Here is a 23,573-nt window from a genome sequence, read left to right as displayed (position 1 = left end):
CTCGCCGGCGCGCTCTGCCGTATGTCGCCTTGAGCGCGAGGGAAATAACCGGCGCGAAGCCGAGAAATGTCATCGCCCCACGGAGATAAACGACCAATGTCAATCAAGAAGAGACAGAGAGAGAGAGAGAGAGAGAGAGAGAGAGAGAGAGAGAGAGAGAGAGGAGGAGAGGAGAGAGAGAGAGAGAGAGAGAGGAGAGAGAGAGAGAGAGAGAGAGAGAGGAGAGAGAGGAACGCACGGCAAGATGAATGGGGCTGCGACGCAAGGTAATAGGCCTCCGGAGGATTTTTCTTTATTTTCGTTTTTTTTTTTCCTTCGCGCGCTGGTCGGAGCTCATTCCGATGAATCATCGCGCGAGATATCGGCCGAGGAAAACAAAATTGCGTGCGAACGGAGGCAGAAAGACAGAAAAGAAAAAACAGAGACACTCCTACCGATTGCCCCTTGTGTAAATCAGCCGCGAGCTCGCGGCAAGTGTAAATTTTCATAAAGGCCAAGCTTATCCCGCGTGATTCATTGCAAATTGAATGCTTCGCGACAGCGCGCGAAAACTTATTATCGTTTTCGCCTGGATTGGCCAGTGGCGGGGCGCGCGCGGACAGCGGCGCGGCTCCGCAGTTCGAGCGAGATGCTTAAATTGTTTTTCCCAGACACGTCACGCTGCCGCTGCTCTCCCCGCCGGGGCGAGCGTTTGTCTCTTTCATCTTTAGAAAGGGCAAAAGAGAGCGCGCGCCGCGGAATAATGAAAAGCCAAAGGGACCGAGAGAGAGAGAGAGAGAGAGCGCGGAAAAAAAGGAAAACACAAGCTTAATTTTCCCTTGGCTTGATAGCGCTGCCGGCTCTACACAATTATGTTTTGTCGAAAATTGTATCTCGTTAAAACGGGACGCGCGTGGCGGGAAAAAAACGCGTCTTTGAGGCGCGGCGCCTTACGCGCCTGCATTAAAATAATTAACCGACGATGCTGATGTTTCGGGACGCGCGCGTGGATTTAAATTCACTCGAAATAATTTCCGACGCTCGGGAGCGCCGGGAGTGGGGGGAGGGCGACGTTTGTAATTAGAGGGAAGAGCATCTGCTTCCTCCCTGGAAACGCGTTTGCTTTTTTTCCAACCCCCCCTCGCTCCCCCCCCTCCTTCTACCTGCACTTGTTTTTTTTTTTGCTCGAGCCCGATAAAAACTCACCTCCCTCGTCGCTGCCCCCTAGAGAAACAATCCTTTCCCTCCGCGCGCGGCGCCCGGCGCATTCGCAATGTCTTCTCCTCGCGGCGATATTTTTTCTCGATTCGTTCTCCCTTCGGCATATCGGTTTCTGCGCATGCCACTTCTCGCGGCGGACCGTAACTTCCGAAAGAGAGGATAACATCCGCGCCCGCGCGCTCGACCGGAGTCAAGTCGAGCGTGAATGCCAACTGCCGCGCGGCGGCGGCGGGCGGCGGCGGCGGCGGCGGCGGTGGCGGCGGTGGCGGAGAGAGAGGAGGGAGAGAGAAAAAAGAAGGCAGCGGCGAGCGAATTGGCCGACGCGCACACAGAGAGCTTCATTCAAGAAATTTCATTTCGTTTTTTGTTGTGCGGATGCGCGATCGAGCTTCTCGCCAAGGAGAAGAAAGAGAGAAAAAAACCGAGTAGAAGGAAGCGACTTTTTCAGCCGCGCGGAGCAGTGTTGCGTCGAAAAATGGCCGAGCTTTCTACGTTCCTTTGTGGGGCCGACGCGACGGCGGCACGCGGTAAATGAAGGGAGGAAGAAGTATTTGCTCGACAAATACAGGCGAGAGAGAGAGAGAGAGGAGAGAGAAAGAGCTCGCTTGCCGCATCTAGCGGCTAGGCCGCGAGAGTTGCTTGCGTAATGTGCGCGCGAGGAGCCTCAATTGAGAGAACAGGCCGCAGCCCCGCCGCCACGGCAGCGCGCACAAATCGAGGCGCGCGCTCAATAAATAATTGACTTATCGTCGAGAGAGAGAAATTGTATATCTTCCCTTCACTCAGCCCCTCGCGCGCGGAGCCATAATTCAAGAAAGAAGAGAGAGAGAGACGAGACGCCGTTGCTCACCCTTCAATTGCACGCTTCCTTCCCCGTTTCACCCCCCGAGAGGCCCACGGCAGGAAAACCACCCTCCGTGAGCGAGTGTACACGGCCGACATCACGATCAATTGATGGGCGAGAGAACGCGTGTTTTTTTGATTCATGCGTCTTTGCTCTCGATTCGCCGAGAGCGAGCCGAGCCTCGTGTTATAGTCGCGGGAACGAGGCGTCGAGTGGGCTTGGATTTTTTTTTGTTTTTTTTTTTTTAATTAAACTTTGCATACGAAAAAAAAGCAAAGTATCAAACGATATAAGGCTCCTCGACTTGCCTGCCCCCTGCCTCCTACGCGAGTAATTAACGAGTGTAGCATCGCGAAAATAAAAAAAAAATTCAAGTGGAATTACAGGCGAAGAGCCAGAGGAAAAAAGGAAACTGTATTCGAGCGGAGAGAATCAGAAACCATTAAAATCTTTCAAACGAGCGATTTCTTTAAAAGAAAAAGGAGAGAGGGAGAGGGAGTCACAAAAGAGACGAGAAGCGACTCGGTTTATGCGGCGCTTAATTGAACGAAAATACATATATTCGCAGGCTCGAGTTGTCTGAAGAACGTCAGACTGGAGCTGATACCGGAGAAGGTGGAGCACGGCCATGCGGCGACGCTGCGCTGCCATTACGAGCTCGAGGAGGCGCCCCTCTACTCGCTCAAGTGGTACCGCGGTACCCACGAGTTCTATCGGTACTCGCCCAGCGAGACGCCGCAGACGAAAATCCTGAACTTCACCTGGATCAGCGTGGACGTGAGTGTAACGAAGGCGGCGATATTATTAGTTGCGCGCACATTGCTTTGTCGTCGTTGCAGGCAGCCAACTCAAACGAGAGCCAAGTGACGATACAGAACGTGGACTACCCCGCTGTCGGGCAATTTCAGCTGCGAGGTGACCACCGACGCGCCGAATTTCACGACGGCGAGCAGCTCCAGGGTGCTCAGCGTCGTCTGTAAGTATACTGGCCGCGAGGAGGACCGGGGCTGCGCGGCAACGATGGAGAGAAATTAAAGCGCAATTTATGTTTTTGCCTCGCGGAAGCGGTGCCGAAGGGTAAGCCAGTAATCGCATCAGAGCGGGGCCGTTACGAGCCCGGAGACACCCTCAAAGCGAACTGTAGCGCTCCACCCTCCAAGCCACCAGCCACACTATCATTCACGCTCAACGACTTGCAGGTTAGCACCGGCAAAAATCCCTCGCCGTCGCGAGACACACGAGCGCGCGCTACACGGCTACGGCTTTGTTTGAGAGAGAGAGAGACGGCGAGCGAGCAGGTCGTACGTACGAGGCAAATACAGATTATTGGTTGCGCGCGGCGGTGGCATAGGGGCTGCCGTTCTCGATCTATGCCTGTGTACTTAGCTAAGGCTCGGGGAGTCCTTCCCTGCGGGCAAATATTTGCCTGTCCGCTCCTCTGTCCTCGCGCGCATTCCTTTTGTTTTGGCCGCTCGATTACCCGTTCGCTCCGCTCTCGGCATCAATGGTGCGGCGTCGCGTCTCGGCAACGAGCTTATACCGGGGAACCTTCCGCGCCGTTACGCCAAGCCACCACTCGTCGCCGAAATTTACGATAGCGCGAGTCCTAAAAGCCAGCAGTGGTTATTACGCTTTACACGCGGCTTCGCCAGCCTGTAAAATTGCTCCAGCCGCTTCCTTTTTACATGCGACGCGGAGACAACGAATAAACAAGCTCTCCCTGTTCCGCGACGTTGCTGTAAGCTCCTTGTCGCCTTTATACCGAACGGAGAGATTGATCGTGCCGACGCTAATGGCAAAAGTAATGAAAAATGTAAGAGTAACGAGTTTGATAAAAGTAGCTTCGGTATATAAAGCTGTCTGCACAGCGTCTGCCGACGAAAGTTAGTTGACTAGTAGTTTGGCCAAGGACCTACGTAACAGTTTGTTTAAGGAGAACATTTGTCTCAGTCGCGAAAATGGAATTCGGCAGTTGCACGCAGTAGCTCGATTGAAACGAAGTGACGACCGAGTGCAGCCAGGACAAGAATGCAGTCATAGAGAGACGGAGCACTCGACCGATTTATATGCAAGCCAATGGCTCTGCTTTGCTTCGAGGAGTAGTCCGTGCCGCTGCTTCTCCCTTTCTTGCGGGCGACGCTAAGACGATGCGACCAAATGCACGCGCGCACTCTGCCGCCACCGCGACGAGCCATAACAGCACTACTTACTTACGCGCCGGGGCGGCTTTTTCTCTTTTTTTTTCCTTTTTTTTTCCTTTTTTCACTTTTGCACGCTTTTCCCGCTCGCCGCGCGGCGGCCAACCAATAACAATGAGCACACGCCGATTACCAATTGCAGCCAATTTGTGTGCAAATGCACAGCGACGGGCTAATGCTGTCTTGTGAATAATGCGCCGGGTATGTGCATCGAGGCAATTAAAATGCAAAAAAGCGGGCGAGCGAGGGCGGCCCGGCCCCGCGCGCCGTCGCGACAGAGCGCGTATCGGCGGGATAAGACGAAAGCCCGACAGCCTCCAGTTGACGAGCGCCGTTGGCGTCCGCGCGGAGGCCGAATCGCGAAATATGAGTGGCGAGAGAGAAAGAGAGAAAGAGAGAGAGAAAGAGAGAGAGAAAGAGAGAGAGAAAGGAGCTCCGGTGCCGGGGTCTATATGTGGAACAATTTGGCGCAGAGGAGCAATCCTTTATACACAAGAGAGAGCTTTTCTTTGCCCGTAAACACGAGTCGTTCCCTCGCTAAAGCTATAAGACATCTGTGCGGGAGAGAGAGAGAGAGAGAGCAGCTAAGGGAACACAATACCCGAGCTAGCGCGCGGCGCCGGTTGTAAACCAAATCGTTCCGACAAGGCAGAGAGGGAGAGAGTCATGTTCAGGCATCGTTTGTATGTCGTAAAGCCACACTGGCAGCAACACGACGAGGCTCTCTCTTCCTTTAAATTTCCTACAGAGGGAACCAGAGGGAACTAGACAAATTCCATGACTGTGACTGATTGTCTTTCCGCGACCAGTGTGACACGGCCCGACGAAAAACCTCGTTTGCGAAATGAAGGTCGAGTCTCTTAATTAGAGCTTCTCTCTCTCTTTTTTTAAATTCGCGCGGCGTGCAATTGTGTAACGAGGCAATTTACCTCCTCCCTCTTTCTCTCTCTCTCTCTCTCTCTTTTGCACGCTCATCCTCGTAAAATTATTATCGCCACTCGCGCTAGCTGCGTGTAAAATTCCGCGCAGGGAGGGCGGTAAGCCGCAGCTGATCGTATAACCAGCGTAAATCGAATTCTCTCGCAGCGACCGCCTCCCCTCCGCAACAGATAATCCACACCTGCCCTCGAGCGATGCGCCATGTTTAATGTTTTTTTTTCGTCGATTATTCCAGCGGATGGCTTATGCGAACATTGTTTTGCGAATACACGCGTTTCGGTGGTCCTTTAAATGGAGTTTCGCGAGCGCCCCAACGCCCCCGACTGCATGGCAGCAAATGATTACAAGTTCCACCGGGTAAAAATTAATCGACAATTTTCCGTCACCTTTTTTTTTATTTTATAACGGCGAAAAACAGAGCGAACAAACATCGCTTGCCGTTCCAAAACCCATCTAAAAAATATAACGAGTTTTTTTTTCTCTCTATATGTAAAGTAAATGTTTCACGTGTTTTAATTGTCCAATTTCCAAGGCAGAAAAACATGCTTGAAAAGACAGGAAGATTTCGGCTCGGATCGATCAATCTTTCCGTTAATTTTTCGGCGACAACGTCAAAATTACAAGTTTTGTTTTCAACGAGGCGGTTGCCTCAAACAGTTCGCTCAAATTATTCAAAGGATCTCGATTAGCGCGTCGCGTAAGTTATGCATCCCGTCTTAATTGCTTGCTCGTTCGTCTTTCGGCTGTTATACTCGATGTCTAATCCGCAATGCAAAACCGCTATTACATTTTTTCGCGCGCTTCTTTTTTTTTTTTTTTCATTTGCGGGCGCTCGAACATTTTCTCGTTAGCGCATAATCGGCTCTTAACCGCCGCGCGATAAAATCCTAGATGGCCGCGGTTTTTAATGAAAGAAGCGGCGAAATTTAATACGCAAGCGAGGTGGACTGATACCGCCGGACGGTCGTTGCGAACACACAGGTTGGTGGCGACACTAAGCAGCAGCAGCAGCAGCAGCAGCAGCACACGGAGAATAAATACGACCACAATAGTATCTCCGATCAGGAGGACGGTCAGTGGACGGAATTGAAGCTGCACCTGCAGCCGTTTCACTACGTCAATGGGCAGCTGAACCTGCGCTGTACCGCCAAAATCGAGGGCGTCTACGAGCAGACGAGCGAAGTGAGGCTGGGATCGAATCTGCGCGAGCCGAGGCCCGAGAGAGGTGAGGGACTTGTGTCCTTTTCGGGGCAAGTTGGCAGCTTGCTTACTTACAATTAGAGTTGGCATTAATTTTCGATGACTCGAGCCGCTCCGCCATTCCCTTCAGAGCCGATATGAGGCTTAGCGTTTCGTCGACGAGAATGGAGGGATTCGGCGGGATTAAAGCGAACTCGGCGGGACTGAAGACGCTCGCTCTCGCGTGGCATTAAGCCTTTCGACGACGCGATTGTCTTTTAAGTCGCGATTCAACTAATTTCAAAACTCACCCGCTCCCGACGCCGCTCGGCAAAGGGCTAAGCCGTCCGAGTTATGTACGCGCCTGTGCGCGCTTGTTTGTTGCAGTGACGTCTGAGAACGCGAGCGTCCAGTGCCGTAGGATCTCCGATTCGCTGCTGATTGCCGTACTACTGCTCGTCGCTCGACTGCGCTCGAGGTAGTGCGACTCCGATGCGTCTCGGACCAGCAGCAGCGCCAGCATTCACGAAAAATCAGTAATAATAGCATTATATTAATAATAGTCGAGGCGAAGTAATGAACGACAAGGACAGCAAGAATAATCAAAATAAACCCACACGCACACACACACACACACACACACACACACACACACACACACACACACACACACACACACACACACACACACAGAGTCCCACGCTACACTTTCAGTATGATATGCGTGTGTGCGTGTCGAATTTACGTGGCTTATTATAATAATATACACGTCTGTTGAAAATACGTATAACGGTAGTTTAGAGAATTGCGAGCGCGAGTGTATTTTGACCGTATATTTATGGTTGAATGATTCCAAAGATTAAGCCCCATAAACAACATTTTGCATAGACACCCATACACTCAAAATTTGAATGTGCCGAATTTATTGTTAAACAATATCGTTACCCTAGGGGCGAGTTATCAAGTCTAATCACAGCCTGTGCATCCAACAGCAAAATTGTGTAGCCTGAATGTTGATTTCTCGTGTGGTTTCATAGAGCTAATACGTCAATAGGTGTAAAGAGCCATTGAAAGCTGAATCCGAAGGGGATTAATGTCGTTTTGCTCTACCATACAAAAAAAAGTTTATTTTTTTCTTTTTTTTATGAATGATCTCTATCGCGGGAACGAGTTTTATGGTAAATTTTGCGTCTTTGATAATCCTCAACATTCGCTATTATGCTGGCTCGAAAATTCATTTTTTAAAACGCGGGTTAAACGGTGAAAGGAACGCCGGGAGAGAGGAGGCTACATTTTCGAATTTCAGAAATACTTTCATATTTCATGCCGTACGCATGGAGAGGAACAAATAATCTCTTTCTGATAAATCCTTTGAAAATCTTTTGCAAGTGCACTTTAAACTTTTTTTCACCCCCCCCCCCCCCCCCCCCAGTATTAGTTGACGAGAAACGAAAAGCTGCAATGTTCAAGGATTTTAATAGGTTGACGACGGCAGATAGTTTTCTTTATTTTTTCTTTTAACGAAAAAGTATACGCGCAGCCAGTGGAGCGTAAACATGAAAAATAAACACACACATCATGCTTGAAAGCAAAAAAATTTGTCGGGAGAGATCGATACTGCTGATTGAAACGGGTTGGCGCGCGCGCGCGTGTGTGCTCTAGGCACGAATGCATCATTTTTCATTCTCTTTCTATTTCCACCAAATGGCCGATAAAACCTGCACTCGCGTACCGTCTCATCCATATGAATATCGCGCGCACCGCCGCGCTTTCATGTAACTACGGCTCTCGTACCTTTTTTTCTCCCCGGCTTCTTCTCTTCTTCACCGAACAAGCAAAACTATCAGCAATTCACTCCCACATTTGTATAAAATAATATTGCCTGCGAGGATTCGTTTGCGCTCCAAAGTAAAATAGTCGCGCTGAAGATTCGAAAATGTTTACTTGGCTGCTTTTAGCGAAATTGAAATAGTAATGATTCCCGGAAATTCGTATTATTCATTTGAGATTATAATCATGTTGATCGTTATGTTAAATATGTATATCTTTGACGTAAAATACTTGGTTGAAAGGTCTGTTTTGTATTATACACTTGAACGTGTAAGTTACCCTTCGATTGACACGATCAATGATCGCTATAAAATAGAACGGATACTGCCATAAATCTAATCGAAAAAGGAAAAGCTGAAAAGGTACTTAATCGTCGTCAATTGCCGAATACGAACAAATGTATGTTATAAATGTATGAGGAGAATAAAAGTATGTCCGATATTGCTGTGAGCAAAGAAAAAATAGACTTGAATATACATTACAATAAGACATAAGAAGCATTATAAGAATATTTATGTGGAGGAAAAAAAAACTGTTGCGTTAATCATTCCATGATGTAAATATAATGTTATTTGTACGCATGAGATTTGAAGGCTAAGAAAAGAAAACGAATAAAACAAATAAAAAAAACTTTGCTTATGTAGTTATTAATTGAGTCGTTCAATTAAATCACTCCCGAAGTCATTGAGATTCGTCGCCAAAGGTGCGTATTGCGAGAGGTGAACGTAATTAAACTAATCTGCGGATTACCATCATCACTTTGAAAGCGAGGTACACGCACAGTGGCTTGCTCGACAAAAGAGGAAGGAAAGAACGGAGGAGAATCGTTGTAATCCCGTCGGAGCGCAACAATATAACAAGTATCCAGCGGCAGTGGCGTTTTTGGCTGCGCGGTGAGCGAGCGAAGGGGGTGAGTGGGGGGGGGGGGTCGAGAGTGAGAGAGAAGTGGCTCGCAAACGAGAATTAATTCCCGTGTAACCGTTTTCAGCTGCGCCGTGATTCGGAAATAAACTTTGTTTCGCGATACACGTCCGTCAAGAGATAACGACTCGGTGCTCCCTCTCTGCGGCGTAGTTTTGCGCGCGCACACACACACGCGCGCGCGCTCCCCTTTATCCGCGATTCCCATCGTTAAAGGACTGACATTCAGTTTGACATCCCCTCCGCGCTTGGACACTTACTTTAACTTTGCCAACTCTATTGTCGCTTTCTAACAATAATGTCTATCCGTGCTTGTTATCTACGATCCACCTCATAAGTTAACTCGTTTCGACGTTTGCGCATATATATATATATATATATATATATATGTGTGTGTGTGTGTGTGTGTGTGTGTGTGTGTGTGTGTGTGTGTGTGTGTGTGTGTGTGTTTTGATATATACATATATATATCAACAAAATGTATACACGGTTGCGGCGTGGCTTCTATCTTTTTCTTTTTTTTTTTATGGCTGGCAATATAAATCCTTGCAGCGTGTGCGCGGGGAAAAATCACGCAGACACCAGGCGACTTTTAGTCGTGAAACTGTAAAAGCTGCTTTCCTTCCAAATATATGAGAAAATAAAATCGCCGTGGCGGGGTTGGTTTGCGAATCTGGCGCGGGGAACGAAAAAAGCAACGTGGAATTTCGAAGCGCGGCAATGAGACGCGGATAAAGAATTTATCAATACTCGCGCGCGCGAATGTCTCATTCATTAACAATGGAGAGCAGAGTCGAGCGCCGTGTGTACGCTCGCCCTCGGCCGCGCGAGTCGTTAATTTAAATGCTCCGCGAAAGAAAAGAGCGAGAGAAGCGGAGATAGTCGCAAAGTCAAATAGAGAAATTGGATTTTATTCGCGCGGGCGCACGAGCGTCAACACAGTTACTAGTTAAGAAGGCAAGAATGAAAAAGTAAGGAATGAAAAAGCTCAAGAGATAGAGAGAGAGAGTAGGTATGGTGCCAAGATTCGTTGAGAAATTGCATTCTACGCTCGGAATATCGATCATTTTCAGGTGGGAGAACTTGCAGCGGTGGCGGCAGCGGCAGTGATTACGATAACAAGGGAGAGAGGCTCGGAAAATATCCCGGGCTCGCTGCGAGCCGGAAAGCAACGGGCGCGCGAAAGCTTCGCCGCTTGTTTCGGGGCAGACGCGGCTTATTGTTCTTCGCTCTCGCGCGGCATCATCAGCGCCGGGGTGGACTCGACGACGTTCGACGCGAGCGGGATAATTAGCGCGGCGGCCCGTCGCGTTTCGCGCGATCGATCAATCTCGCGCGCTAATGCCCCGTGGTGATTCGGCAACTTTCCTCTCGACGCTGCCTTTCTTTTTTCCGGCCGAGGATATGAATAAATCAGAGAGGCTACTCCCGATGGATCTCGCGCGAGTGCGATTACGCGGCGATCGCGAGGAGTAGAGGCGAGCCTCGTTTTTCTTTTTGTGCCCGCGCCGTGCCACTTCAAGCCCTCGTCGGCTGTATCCTTCGATCAATTTTTCGATTGCGCCTTCGTCATTGGCGCGCAGATTAACTCTCCGCATCCGGCCCAATGAAACATTCCGAATGCCTGCGAGCGAAAGAAAATACTCGCCACGCTTGCCGAGAGATGCGCGACGATTTCTGAAAGATTCCGATGAATAGGTCGGAGATAACGACGCCCGTGGCTGCTTTGGAAAGATGTCTCTCGAGTTTTGAAAAATGCCAAACTTTCCGCCGGCCTTTCGCGCTTTCGCACCAGCGGCCCCTCGGGGACGAAAGCTGCCGGGGCAACGCGTACTTTTCGAAACCCGTGCTCGCTGCCGCGCTTCCGCAAGCTCGCCGCGATCGGGAGCCAGCGAAGAAAATGCAGGAGCGCACAGGCGCGAGCCAGTGACTTGATATCATCGATCAGTCGCTCGACAACTGATGCTGACCGATGTTTCTTTCACAGATAGAAGACCAAGAGCGCGCATGCATACAGCTTCCCTCTTTCTCCCGCGAGCTGATGGATTATTATGCATCACCTTTCTTAATTCGCTCAATTTCGCCTTCTCCCATTCTCGTGGAGAGAGAGAGATATTATTTCGCGCGGAGAGTCCGCGAGCGCCGGCCGCGTTGAGAAAAACATTTTGATAGATCGGCTCGTGGCCCCTCCCACGCATCCTTGCCCACTGCGAATGAATTTTCCCTCTTTCTGTCTTTCTTTTTCTTTCTTTTTGCTCGAAAGCGTCGACATAATGGCGAGCTCTGACAACAATAGATGTGTGTGTGTGTGTGCCGATAGCTTTTAATCACTATACTAGCAATGCGCCTGCTTGTTTGGTTTTTTGTTGTTGCTCGTTGGGAAGCGAAACGATCGACAATTGAAAAACGAATATCGCGTGAGTTACGAGCGCACGATGGAAACGAAGAGAACTAGGCAATAATCCATCGGTAAATCTATCGGCGAGGCGAAAATCTGGGGTCGGTAGCGCGCACGGGCCGTAATTAATTTCCTCGTGGGGGAAAACGTCAATTGTTTACTCTCAAAGGCAATCAAAATTCGCGAGTAAAGCTTCTTATCGCAACTTGTCGCGAAAACACGCGAGAGAGAGAAAGAGAGAGAGAGAGAGAGAGAGAGAGAGAAAGGGAAAAAGCCGCGGGACTCGACAGTTTGTTCGTTCGAGATCACCGAAGCTCGTCGTCCTATTGAAAACCAATAGAGCGAGGCGAAACGATAAGAAGCGTCAATTGCAAAGTCGAATAGCTATATATACGTACAGCACGCGACGTCGCGTCGTCGTCTCGTAATTTTACACCGCCGCTTGCGAGCTTGCACTATCGGTCTCTCTCTCGCTTTCTGCTGCGACTAATTGATTTTCAAAGTTTGACGTCGAAGCTACACTAGCGCTGCCGGCGCGCGAGTTATTCATCAGGCAGCATTCAAACTTTTCATATCGCGGAATGCGCCCTCCAATTGTGTTCTTTCGCGTGCCGAATAACAATGGGACCGCGGCTCCGCACAAACATACTGCGTAAGCACGCGCGATATTAAAAAGCGCGCGTGCAATAAAGCTCACGGAGGAGCGTCGGCAGCTTTTGTGCGCGGAGACAGATGGAAAGCTGACTTTTCAATTTTATCGGCGGAATCAAGCTGCACTTTAAGCGCTGCGGCCGCCGCCGCGCTAGAATAACTTCGCTCGCGCGCTCCTATCTCTCTGTAAGCGCGCGTGTATTATGCATGTCGCTTGCGCGCGAACTTGACACGCGCTCTCAGCTCTATCACGTGCTACACTACTGTGTCAATCAACTTGCGCGACAACTATATAACTTCGCTCCTTTCTTCAAAATGCAATGTCTGTTAAAGCGCACTCGCACAAGTTTTTTACACGACCGTTGCGATATGTTGCGATACTGCAATAGATGTTAAACGCACGAATGTGAAAACAATAAAAAAATCATCTTCTTCAAATATAAACATCTATTGTTTGTAATCATTGATTATTTATTCCAGTCATCGCAAGAATTACATGTTGCAGTTGTAATGCGAAAGTTGTTCAATATTTGTACGATTCTCGTAGAAAAAAACCATACAGTTGTAGTTTAAAGAATAAAAATAATATAAGTGAAATATGTGCTTAGTTTATATTACACAGTTTCCAATCGGCAAAGACTTCTGTCCATTCTTCCTTATAATCTAAACTATTTAATTTTTTTGATTTTGATATGCAAATAATTTGCATAATCTTAATTTTATTATCAATTTTACATGAGCGATATATATCATTGAAAAATTTATCAACTAGAAAGTTTGATATACAATTTATGAACATTGCAATATCATCAAACTCTTTAGTTTATAAAAAATTGAAGACATGAATAGCATCGAGGAACACGATGCCACGCAACACTCTGCGATTAATAATGCCCTATTGAATTTAACAATGTAACTATAAGGTACATGCATTAATCCTAACAGTCCTCAGTCAAGATAATTTTCATGATTAATTTAAAAAAATTAAGATTAATCAATTACCGAGAAAAATTGAATTTTTTCAATCTGTTATTTATTATTTTTTTTTATTAACATATACATTAATGTGAAATAACTGCCTTAAATTTATATTTCCATAATAATTAAGTAATCATATTATAGACTTTACATGAAGAATGTATCTAAAGCGAAGCAAATTTCAAAGTGCACACAACATTGAATTATACTTTCTCGTATTATTTACAGTTAATGTCAAGCAATTCTTGAAAATATATACTTGTCATAATTAACAGTAATCAACGAACTACGATAATTCAGTGCTAAAAATTTTATTAAAAAATCACGTTTGAAAATATTCGGTTTTCCTTGCAATAGGAAAACTAGCTCCGCAAAAAAAAAAAAAAACACAAAAATCAATTTATTTAAAAGGTCATCAATTCATAAGGTACGCTCTTTATGTTTACTTATTACATTACAGACTTTGAGATTAATCAATCTCATTGCAAAAAAAAACTCTCTGGGTTAAATGTTATATACGTAAAAATTGTCTTCAATAACGGTATATACACAAAGTACGCGGTCGTTATTTATTGCGAAACAAACGTATTTGTTCAACTTCCTACGTGACATTTTCCTTTTTTCTTTACGTTCGAATTCGACAATCTTTCATCTTTCATTTCAAAAAACAACGTACATTTATAGTGTATAACTCGTTATAATTCATGAGAATCTACACGATGGATTAGATTTTTTTAAAACGCAGTAGCTCAAGTCCATTTGTAAATTTACATTTTTTCATCATTGGCGTTACTCTTACAAAAAGAAGAAAAAAGTAAAGAACAAGGTCACCGTCATGGGGTACATCGAATGAACAATTTTATAATTTTTTTTTATCTTTGCCCATGTTAATAGTGACTAAGTTTCAGAGTGGTGCGAGACATCGTGTCTTCCTTCACGTGTAACTTTTAAGTTATAAAATAAGAAAAAAAACAAGGAATTGGTAATTGAATGTGAATGGTATAAAACAGTACCTTGCACTTGTCACTCAGTTTGAGCGCAAGCGCGAGTCCTCTCCATCGTTGCGCCTCGAGCACATTATGAGAACGTTGCGGTGCGTGAACACAGGATGCGTACGACGAATTTTATTTCTCTCTCAATCTCACCTTTTTCTCTCTCTATTTTTTACAGTGAGTTTCTTAATTTTGTTTTTGTCAATAATTATCAAATAATTTAGATTTCTGTTTGTACCATAGATACACCAAATTAAAAGAAACAAGTTATATAAGAACTAAAATACTTTTGTTACAGCACTGTATACCAAAAGGTCTGTTATTATTAAATTAAACTAACATTCAGAAAAAGAAATTAAAGTGAAAATATCGTGGGATAATGTATCGAATCGTTTAGATAAATGAGAACGCCAGAAAACAAGTTTCATTTGATAAATTAATGTATATACAAAATATTTATTATCTCATTTTTGATTAAGCAAGAATCCCCGAGAGTAATCATATAAAAATCTATGTACATTATTAATAAATTAAGTTTTCCTCTCGTATTCAACGAAAAGAAACAACTCGACTAGTCACTCGCTTATATTAAAAAAAAAGAAAAAATTACGCACGCGTTTTTTTTCTTTCGGACCATTTTTCGTGTCCTGTGTTCACTATCACAGCAGTGTCGTCGGACTCGAGTATCAGTAAAAATAGATATATATGTACAACATATATATACATATACGCATGAGAGTTAACTTTTGGCTCCGTACACTCGCCGCGATCAGAGTTTCGTGTAAAAGCAAAATTAAAAGCAAAGAAAAGAAGACGAAAGTAATAATAATAATGGAATAACAAAAAGAAGAAAACGATAGGAAGAGAAGAAGCCTTATCACCACTCCGAGGCTCACTTCACTCATACAGACACATGTCTCTCTATGTACACACACACACACAAAGTGTCTCCGGTATATGATACACTAGAATTACGACTCCTCTGTGGGCGCTTCTGCTGCAGGTTTGCTGTCCTGCTGTGGTGAAGTCTCTTGAACTGGTTCCGGTACATGATGTTGCACTTCGTGTGCTTCGGGAGGAGCCACATCGAAATCATCCTGAGGTGGAGCTCTTTCTTCGTAACGCTCCTGAACAGGAGGTGGCTCATAGAATTCTTGTGGAGGTGGTCGCTCCTCGTAATGTTCCTGGCGAGGCGGCTCCTCGTAATGCTCCTGAGGAGGCGGCTCCTCGTAATGCTCCTGACGAGGTGGTTCCTCGTAATGTTCCTGACGAGGTGGTTCCTCGTAATGTTCCTGTGGAGGTGGTTCCTCGTAATGTTCTTGACGAGGCAGCTCCTCGTAGTGTTCCTGTTGTGGAGGAGGTTCAAAATGCTCCTCTGGTCGATGAGGAGGCTCAAAATGTCCCTCCTGCTGATGTGGAGGTTCAAAGTGTTCCTGACATTGAGGAGACTCAAAGTGCTCTTGATGCTGAGGACGGTCTTCCTCGTAGCGAGCGCCTTCTTCCTTTTGCGCCTTGAAATCGCCAAGAGACTGTGGGGGATTGTTTTTCATTGTAGTTTTTTTTCACGTTAAAGTGTGGATGGTTTAGTAGGAATATAATAAAAATGTTGTATACCACGACCTTCCGTCGTATTGTTTTTTTTTGACAAGTTATGTCAGTTAATAACTTTATACGCGAGGACTTTTACTCAATGGGCATGTAAAACGATTCTATAAAAGTACTAAAGAATTTCATCTTGAATCTTTTACAATGACTTCATTTTGATGTTAAGGGGATGCAAATATATATTATAAATAATCAATATAATATTATAACAAACCACTACCATGCATAATTTAAAAAGCTACATAAATGTCAGAGCTATTATGTGTCAAGTATTTACCTGTTCCATTGATTTTGCACGAGTTTCTCGTGGCTGCTCATTCCAAGATTCCTGTGGTGGTTCGTCCCAATTTTCTGTTGGCGGACCATCTATACCTCGAGGACCACTTCCTAAAGGAGGTATTCCACTTTCATTATTATCAGACGACGAAGGTCCTTCGTGGGATGGATGTTGCTGTTGTCCTTCGTCGGGTTGTTCGGCCGAAGGGCTAACGTTACCCCATCTAAACAAAAAATAAATGTTAGGCATTTTCAATTAAACGTAAAATGTCAGATTACTTTTTTCAGGCTGCGGCGAATAAAAACGATCTTTTTTCATCATCGATTGTTTATGAAAAGGTTGGTTAGGGGAAAAAACAAACTCTGCGGATTGATAGTACAAATTGAAAATAATCGATCATTGATAGGACTTTAGCAATATATACGCACCTAGATTTTCTATTCTCTCGTCGCCTTTCCCTGTCGGAGCTTCCAGATCTCTTGTCCGTTTTATCATCTCCACCAGCAGGGGGTGGTGCATTGATATCACCATCTGGCCTTTGTGGTGGTGGTGGTCCATTGCCCCACGGACCAGCAAGTCCATCGTTCAACAGCGGTGGTGGCATAGGTCCACCTGGACCACCGAATGGTGGTATCGGTCCTCTACCAGGACGACCTTCGTCAAACGGTGGACCGCCAGGTCGGTTGAAAAAGTCTGCGTCACGTGGACCATCGAAATCGAAGGGCGGCCCACCACCAGCGCCGCTTCCTCGCGAATTAAATGGCGGTCTCATTCCTCCACGCATGCCACGTGGACCCATTCCTCGAGGCCCATGGAACATTGGTGGGCCTGCTATTTTTTTAAATCGGGGAAAGACATCGGTTTGTTATCGAATAGCTGATGGCATTTTCTCAATGAGCTAATAATTTACAAAATGTTGATGTGATATGATTTAGTTTTAGGTTTCTTCGTGGGCTGCTCTTAACTCATTAAAAATTTAAACCATTTAATAATGAATTAATAATAAATAATATAATATGTATTGCAATAACCGATACTAGTAACTTTTATTTTCAATTTTTACATCAGATAATAGTTAATATTTCGAGTGAAATGTCGCTTCAATGATATTTGTACAGTCAACTTATTAATTACTTCAAAAATAGTTAAAGTTCCTATAGATACGAATAAATATTTGAATGTAATGCTATAAAATGAACGATTTATCATTTGTTAGTTGAACTTTGATTGGGACGAAAAAAAAAACTATTTAGTGGCACAGGTCATGTAAAAGCTTATAATCACTCACCAAGTCCACGAGCACCACGTGAAAAACCGTCAGGTCCCATCAAAGGTGGTCCCCTCAAGCCTCTAGGACCCATCATTCCGGGGTGTCCGAATTTGGCTTCCATGAAGAAATCTCGCCTCCTGGGATCAAAATCCGGATGATCCCGAATGTCAAAGTCGTCGGGCATTCCTCTGGGTAAATCAAACCGAGGGTCATCACTGCCACGTGGTGGCCTCATATCGAAATCAAATGGTGGACCTCGACGATCGAAATCATCAAGACCTCGAGGTGGACCTCGATTTTCAAAATCACGATCTCGCATGTCGAAGTCTGCACCCATTCGCGGTGCAGCCTCAAAGTCGTCAATTGGGCCAAATCTACGATCCATTAGACTACGCGGTGGCTCTGGAAAGTCGTCCATTGGACCACGACCTCCAGGACCCATTGGGCCTGACCCGCGCGGACCGAAACCCCGCGGCCCATCACGGTCGCCAAGAGGACCTGAAAATATAACCGTATCAATTACGATTGTGATTATGCAGATAATAGATGCTGAAAATCTTTGTCAACAAAGGAAACTATTAGAAGCGAACTTAAAAATTTCTATTAATAAACACGAAAGACGTGTTACAACTTTGAGATTACATTTTTGAGCAAAAGAATTCAAACCAAACTCACCGCTAGGGCCTCTCTGTGGAAAATCACGTAGATCTCTTCCTTCCCTACCAAAGTCTCGTGGAAAGTCAGGTGCACCGGGAGGGAATTTCGGAGCAGGTAGATCGAGCAATGACGGTGGACCATCACCAGGTCGTCTTCCAGCACCCAACAAACTTGGTGGTTGCTGTTGCTGCGGTGGCGGCGGCGGCGGCGGTGGCGGTTGTCTCGATTCATCTGAGAAATTTCTTTCACGGTCTACACTACGATCACTTCTATTACTTGGTCCTGCTCCGGGTCCTGGACCACCACTACCACGCATATCTCTGTCAATGCGCTCATCCATCAAAGGTAATGTGCCATCGGCGAGTTGACGTAAGCGATCTGCGAGACTTTGCTTCGGTCCACTGTCTTTCTTTTGTTCGTCTTGGCGGATCGGACTTCTGTGGCTAAAATTTCAAAATAATTAGTATCGCGTAACATATAACTTTATTAATTGCATAGAAAGATGCAAAAAAACAAGACCAGAGAGTAATTTTTTAGAATTTACCCAATTCTATCCATATCGCGATCGCGGTCACCCCGTCGATCATCCCTATCTCTGTTATCTCTGCTGTCTCTTCTACCGCGGTCACGACCACCTCGATCTCTTCCACGTCCACGATCTCGTCCTCTATCATTGCTGTCACTTCTGTCATTCCTATCGCGGTCTCTCTCTCTCCTATCTCGATCTCTCTCACGATCTCTGAAGTCTCGATCGTTGTCATTTCTAGTGTCTTTCATCGCAGCAAGCAACTGATCACTAAGACTGGGTTTGTTATTATTGTTACTGCTACCGTGGTCTTTCATTGGCATTGACATCACGTCTTCCATCTCTACGTCCATGTCATCTGGATGCTGTTGTTGAGGAAGAGGTGGTTGTTGTGGTGGCATTGGCATCGGAGGTACCCCGAAAGGCTGACGCATCATTGGCAGATTTGGCATTCCGGGTTCGGATGTTGGTGGTGGGACGCCCAATGGTGGTACATTGTGTGGCATACCTGCAAAATTAATGTGCGTTAATAAATTTGTCGAACGATTGTCTTAACTTTGCTTGACTACAGTGACAACCGAATCTACTCGTGCAACTAAAAAATTCTAATTTTGATATGGCAAGTTGATTCAAGTCTTATGCAGTTATATTTTCACAAAAGATTAAATTAATTTACAAACGCATTTTCGAGTAAATAAAAAATCTTACCAGTAGCATTGGGTTTATCAGAAGGAGCAGCAGGTGCAGGCATAGGAATCTGCGTGAGTAACCCAACGCCAACACCAGCACCAAATGGAGGATTGACTCCTGATTGCATGAGTTGCTGCATCATACCTGGCGGCATCAAGCCTTGCATATTTGGCGGAGGTACACCGATAGGCACATTTGGCATCAGACCTGGCATTTGAAGACCCATTGGACCAAGCATTCCTGCTATTTGAGTAGTCGGTGAAATTTTATCATTTTATGAAAAAATTATTATCATAGAACAATTATTTTAATGTCTGTTGATGACTTACGTGGCATGCTAAATCCAGGCGGCATCATTTGGAGTTGATTAGGCGGGGGTAAGAGTGGTGGTGGAGCTTGTGGTCTGAGCGGTGGTGGTTGACTGGTGTCAACAATTGGAGTACTACTCACTGGTGACGATTGTACGACACCATCCGTCACCGTAGGTATCGACGAACCTTGAATGAGAGTCGACTGCGTTGAATCTGACATTGAGGGCGAAGTGTTTTTCCTTCGTCCTTTGAGTTTTGGTGGCATTGATTCCTCGTCAATCATTCCACCTTCCTCAAGTAAATCAAGATCTTGGTCTGTAACATTGTTTAGCTTACTCCAAGGGATGTAACTAACACCTAGTTCGACTTCCCAATAGTCTTTCCATTCTTTGCCTTTCACACCTTTTCCGGGTGCCCATGCCAACTGTAAACCGAGTTGTTAATTAAATGCGCTCTTTATTGTAATTATAATCGATCGTAAAAAACACTTACAGTTATTGCTTTTCCTTGCAACTTGTGATTTTTTAATTTGGTCAGAGCTCTGTAAGCATCTTGACGCCTGTTCATGCAAATAAAGGCGCAGCCGCGTGGTGAAATTAGATCGATGCTCACAATATCACCCAATTCTCCAAATGTATCCGATAATTCTTCTTGGTGAACTAACTTCGATAGATGGCCTACCCATAACGTTGTGCTGCACACTATAAAATAGTTAAATCTTTCATCAAAACAAATTCAAGAAACACAATGAAGATTTATACAAATATGTTTGCAAAATAACTTACCGCTCATTTTCTCTTTGACTAATGGTGGAAGACCGCGTTTACGTCTTTCACGTTCTTTTTCCCTATCTTCTTCGTTTCTAAATCTGTCTCTGCTATCGTCTCGTTTCTGCCTTTCATTCATCCTCTCTCTTGAACGTGATCTACAAACATCCCAACATCTCGTCAATATGTACTTGCTATCAATCATTTAAATCAATCACTGTTTTAAACTTGCTTGACCATGCCATAGAAGTTGTATTCACAGCAAGGCTCAAAAGTTCAAATTTACTCTCGCAAGTTGGTTCAAGCCGAATATCAATTAATTATGTAAACGACTAGATTAAACTTGCACTAAAAATCAATTTGATTGTTACCTGCGACGTCTAGACCTAGATCTTGATCTTGTTCTGGACCTTGACTTTCTTTCACGTTCCCTGCCTCGTATCCGTGGCGATCTTGATCTGCTACGCCGTCTAAATCTATCAGGTGATCTACTTTGCGAACGCGATTGTTCACAGTTTACGATTTCTACACTGCTTTCTCTTCGATTCACGTTACTATAAAGAGCAAAATTAATTATTATCAGGATCCTTTAAATAGCGTCATTATCGAAACAGAAAATTAATTTACTTTTCTTCGGGGTGTGGGCTCTGTTGAGGTGGCACGTTCATAGGGGCAATAGATGGTTGCCTCATTAACGGTGGTGGCTGCGAGACAAATGGCATTGCCGGTGGATGGTAACCAGGTGGTGGCTGACTCATATCAGGATGCATTTGTAATAACGCTGGGTTCATTACCACTGGAGCAAAACCAACAGGTATCGGTGGTGGAGGTGGAGGAGGTGGTGGTGCCGTTTTCATGATGTCGCTTGGCTTTAATTCACATTCTGCGGCGAATGGTAGATTCTGCAATAATTGGAAATTTTGTATTTAGTTGTGATTTTATAGTGATTATGAAAAATTAAAAGTATTGACTTACTTGTACAGTTTGAGCTAAATGTTTATCAAATTCTTCTTCCTGTTGTTTCATCTGCTGCATTTTGCGCATCTTTTCTTCCATTTCGTGCTGAGCTGTGTTTGTGCTATTCTGTTGCATTGTTTGTTGAAGTGTTTGCAACTGCCTCAAGACCTGGTAATAAGAAAGATTCATAAGTATACAGTCAAGTCATTGTTATTTGTAACTGTAGAAAGTTGACTTAAAATATTGATTATTGTAGCGTGTCATGTAACTTTCAAATACATAAAGAATAAAATTGACAACCGCATATTTTGATCATAATCAACATGTAAGTCATTCTATCACAGTGACCATAATTGTAGAATACAATGTTTTATTTACTTGGAGTACCTCAGGATTAGCAAGTAAAAGACCAAGGCTCTCAAGATTATTGGTTGCAGTGGCTATGGCATTGGCATTGTGCTGTGATATGGCTGCTTGACTCATCTTTGGTGAAGTGGCAACCTGAACATCATCATCTTCCTCCTCGCCATAATCAAAATCAAGAAGTTTCTTATCAAACTTAACCGAACTTTGTGATGCTTCATTTGCAGCTTCCTGTTTTTTTAGCAGTAACTGCTGTAAATGCTGCAATCGATCGAGAAACTAACAGTTGATTTAGTTGATATGTGCAAGGTCACAACACCATGTGCGGTTGCTTACCAGTAATTTGTTGGCATTGACTATATTAGCAGTTTCCATCTTGGTTTGTGCAAGCCATGCTGGGTCAATGGGTTTAGCTGTAGTGAACAGCTTTTGGTCCTTTGGTGTACTTTTGGCAGTTGGTGGTGAAGCCTTGGCTGCACTTATATTATTACCTGAATTTAAAACTCCTACAATTAAAATCATTTACGCTGTAAAACTATTTATCAAATATCTGTAAGTAAAACCATAATTAACAAACCATTTGTCTGTTCTTTATGTATAGGATGATTAGGATCAACTAAATCGAACAGAGGTTGGATAACCTCAGGAGGAAAAACGGCATTTTTTTGCCAGAGATTAAGCACTCGTATGACTTTGCTTTTGTCTTCAGGTGGACATTTCAGCAAGTTTAAGAATGTGGTTTGCATGTTTTTGGCAAATCTTGGAGCAAATACATCTTTCTCTGTACCAAATTGATGCCTTGACTGTCTCACAATTGAGTCTATGACGTACAAACCTGGAACTTTGTACTCTGGCTTGCACTGAAAATTAAAATTAATTCATTAGTATTCATTCGATAAACGATGGTCTATAACGTCAATGATTTTAACAAAAGAGCCATCGCTATGAGCATATTTGCCATTATGTAATAGTCTTGTTTACACCATTAATGTTAATGTACTTTACATGTTCCAAGAAAGGTACTAACTTTTTGAATGAATTTTTCCACACTCTGCACAACGTGTTTGTAGAATTTGATGGCCTTGATGGCGCCCCGAGTAAGGGAGTTCATCTTGGCCTTTGAGATTGGCGGTTTGACATCGTAGAGGCTCGATAGCTAAAAAATAAAAATCATTAACATTAGATTAATCCATTAATTTATAGTCATACCGAAATCACGCGAACAATTTTTACGAGTTTCAATAATCGCGAACGTGTAATACAGAGTCGGCTAGTGATTCATTCGTCGGACGACCAAGCACGACACGAACACCAGCATCAAATATTTAGAAAGATGGAACCGTGGGTAGACAGAAAAAGCTGCTGAAAATTAATGATCGGTATGAGAAAAAAATCACCTCGGAGTTGAAGGCTTTGACGGCATCCATGGTGAATGGCAGCGGCTACGACGGGCATCAGGACGTCGACGACACAACTCACACAACACACTTACACGTACAGAGATGAGGCATACACCACTTGTGTTTTTATTTTTGTTAATAAATCGTTTCCTCGCCGAGGTAACTCATCATCGCGAGGACTAGCTTTTCACAGAGAACTTGAAGCGGATGCCTATTATTTTGGCGTTGTGATGAAGAACCAACTGAAGAAAATAGATGTAGTCGGACGATTGATTTCACAGCACACGCGATCTGCTGCGATGGAGCAGCGAGGAGGCCATGCCACTGGCAAGATGGCGACCAGCCCACAGCTATCAACGTTCCTCCCGGCATGCAACGCTTCACTCTGCGCGCGCCACCAGTCTTTTTTCCGGTATATTCAATTTTTATAGTCGTCGTCAATTGCGTTATTTTTAAGTTCGAATAAATAAATTAATTAGCAAGACAAATTAAGGACGTGCATGAGACGAGAGGCGAAATTTATCATCACGCATTATTGTTGATGTTATGCGGATGTTGATAAACTTTGTTGGCATAAGATGCGCATGCGTATATGTAAATCCGAGCCCGCGTAATAGATT

The 23,573-nt window shown here is 44.7% G+C and overlaps 1 protein-coding gene and 1 pseudogene across 3 annotated transcripts; one reads left to right on the top strand and one right to left on the bottom strand.

The window, feature by feature from the left end:
- Nucleotides 1-244: 244 nt before the first annotated feature.
- On the top strand, nucleotides 245-8,796 carry LOC131673852 (uncharacterized; annotated as a pseudogene).
- A 3,865-nt stretch (nucleotides 8,797-12,661) lies between these two features.
- LOC131673823 (SR-related and CTD-associated factor 4) lies at nucleotides 12,662-23,260 on the bottom strand. Of its 3 annotated transcripts, none has more exons than XM_058952145.1 (18): nucleotides 22,951-23,260; nucleotides 22,581-22,709; nucleotides 22,131-22,413; nucleotides 21,890-22,059; nucleotides 21,569-21,832; nucleotides 21,209-21,358; nucleotides 20,861-21,135; nucleotides 20,605-20,787; nucleotides 20,252-20,391; nucleotides 19,959-20,167; nucleotides 19,485-19,890; nucleotides 19,174-19,398; nucleotides 18,484-18,973; nucleotides 17,958-18,382; nucleotides 17,301-17,780; nucleotides 16,441-16,843; nucleotides 16,013-16,235; nucleotides 12,662-15,659 (listed from the first exon to the last, which is right to left on the bottom strand). In XM_058952145.1, exons 1-18 carry the CDS (start codon nucleotides 22,978-22,980, stop codon nucleotides 15,102-15,104), a joined length of 5,043 nt encoding a protein of 1,680 aa, XP_058808128.1. In that variant the 5' UTR covers nucleotides 22,981-23,260; the 3' UTR covers nucleotides 12,662-15,101. The 3 variants fall into 3 exon arrangements, with proteins under 3 accessions (XP_058808128.1, XP_058808130.1, XP_058808129.1); XM_058952147.1 differs by having other exon boundaries at nucleotides 21,569-21,814; XM_058952146.1 differs by having other exon boundaries at nucleotides 21,890-22,044.
- Between the last annotated feature and the right edge of the window lie 313 nt (nucleotides 23,261-23,573).

This window comes from Phymastichus coffea, unplaced genomic scaffold (genome assembly GCF_024137745.1).
Source record: "Phymastichus coffea isolate CEN01 unplaced genomic scaffold, Cenicafe_Pcof_1.1 PCOF00200, whole genome shotgun sequence".
Taxonomy (NCBI): domain Eukaryota; kingdom Metazoa; phylum Arthropoda; class Insecta; order Hymenoptera; family Eulophidae; genus Phymastichus; species Phymastichus coffea.
The sequence above is the reverse complement of the archived record's forward strand: the minus strand, read 5'-3'. Positions and strand labels throughout refer to the sequence as shown.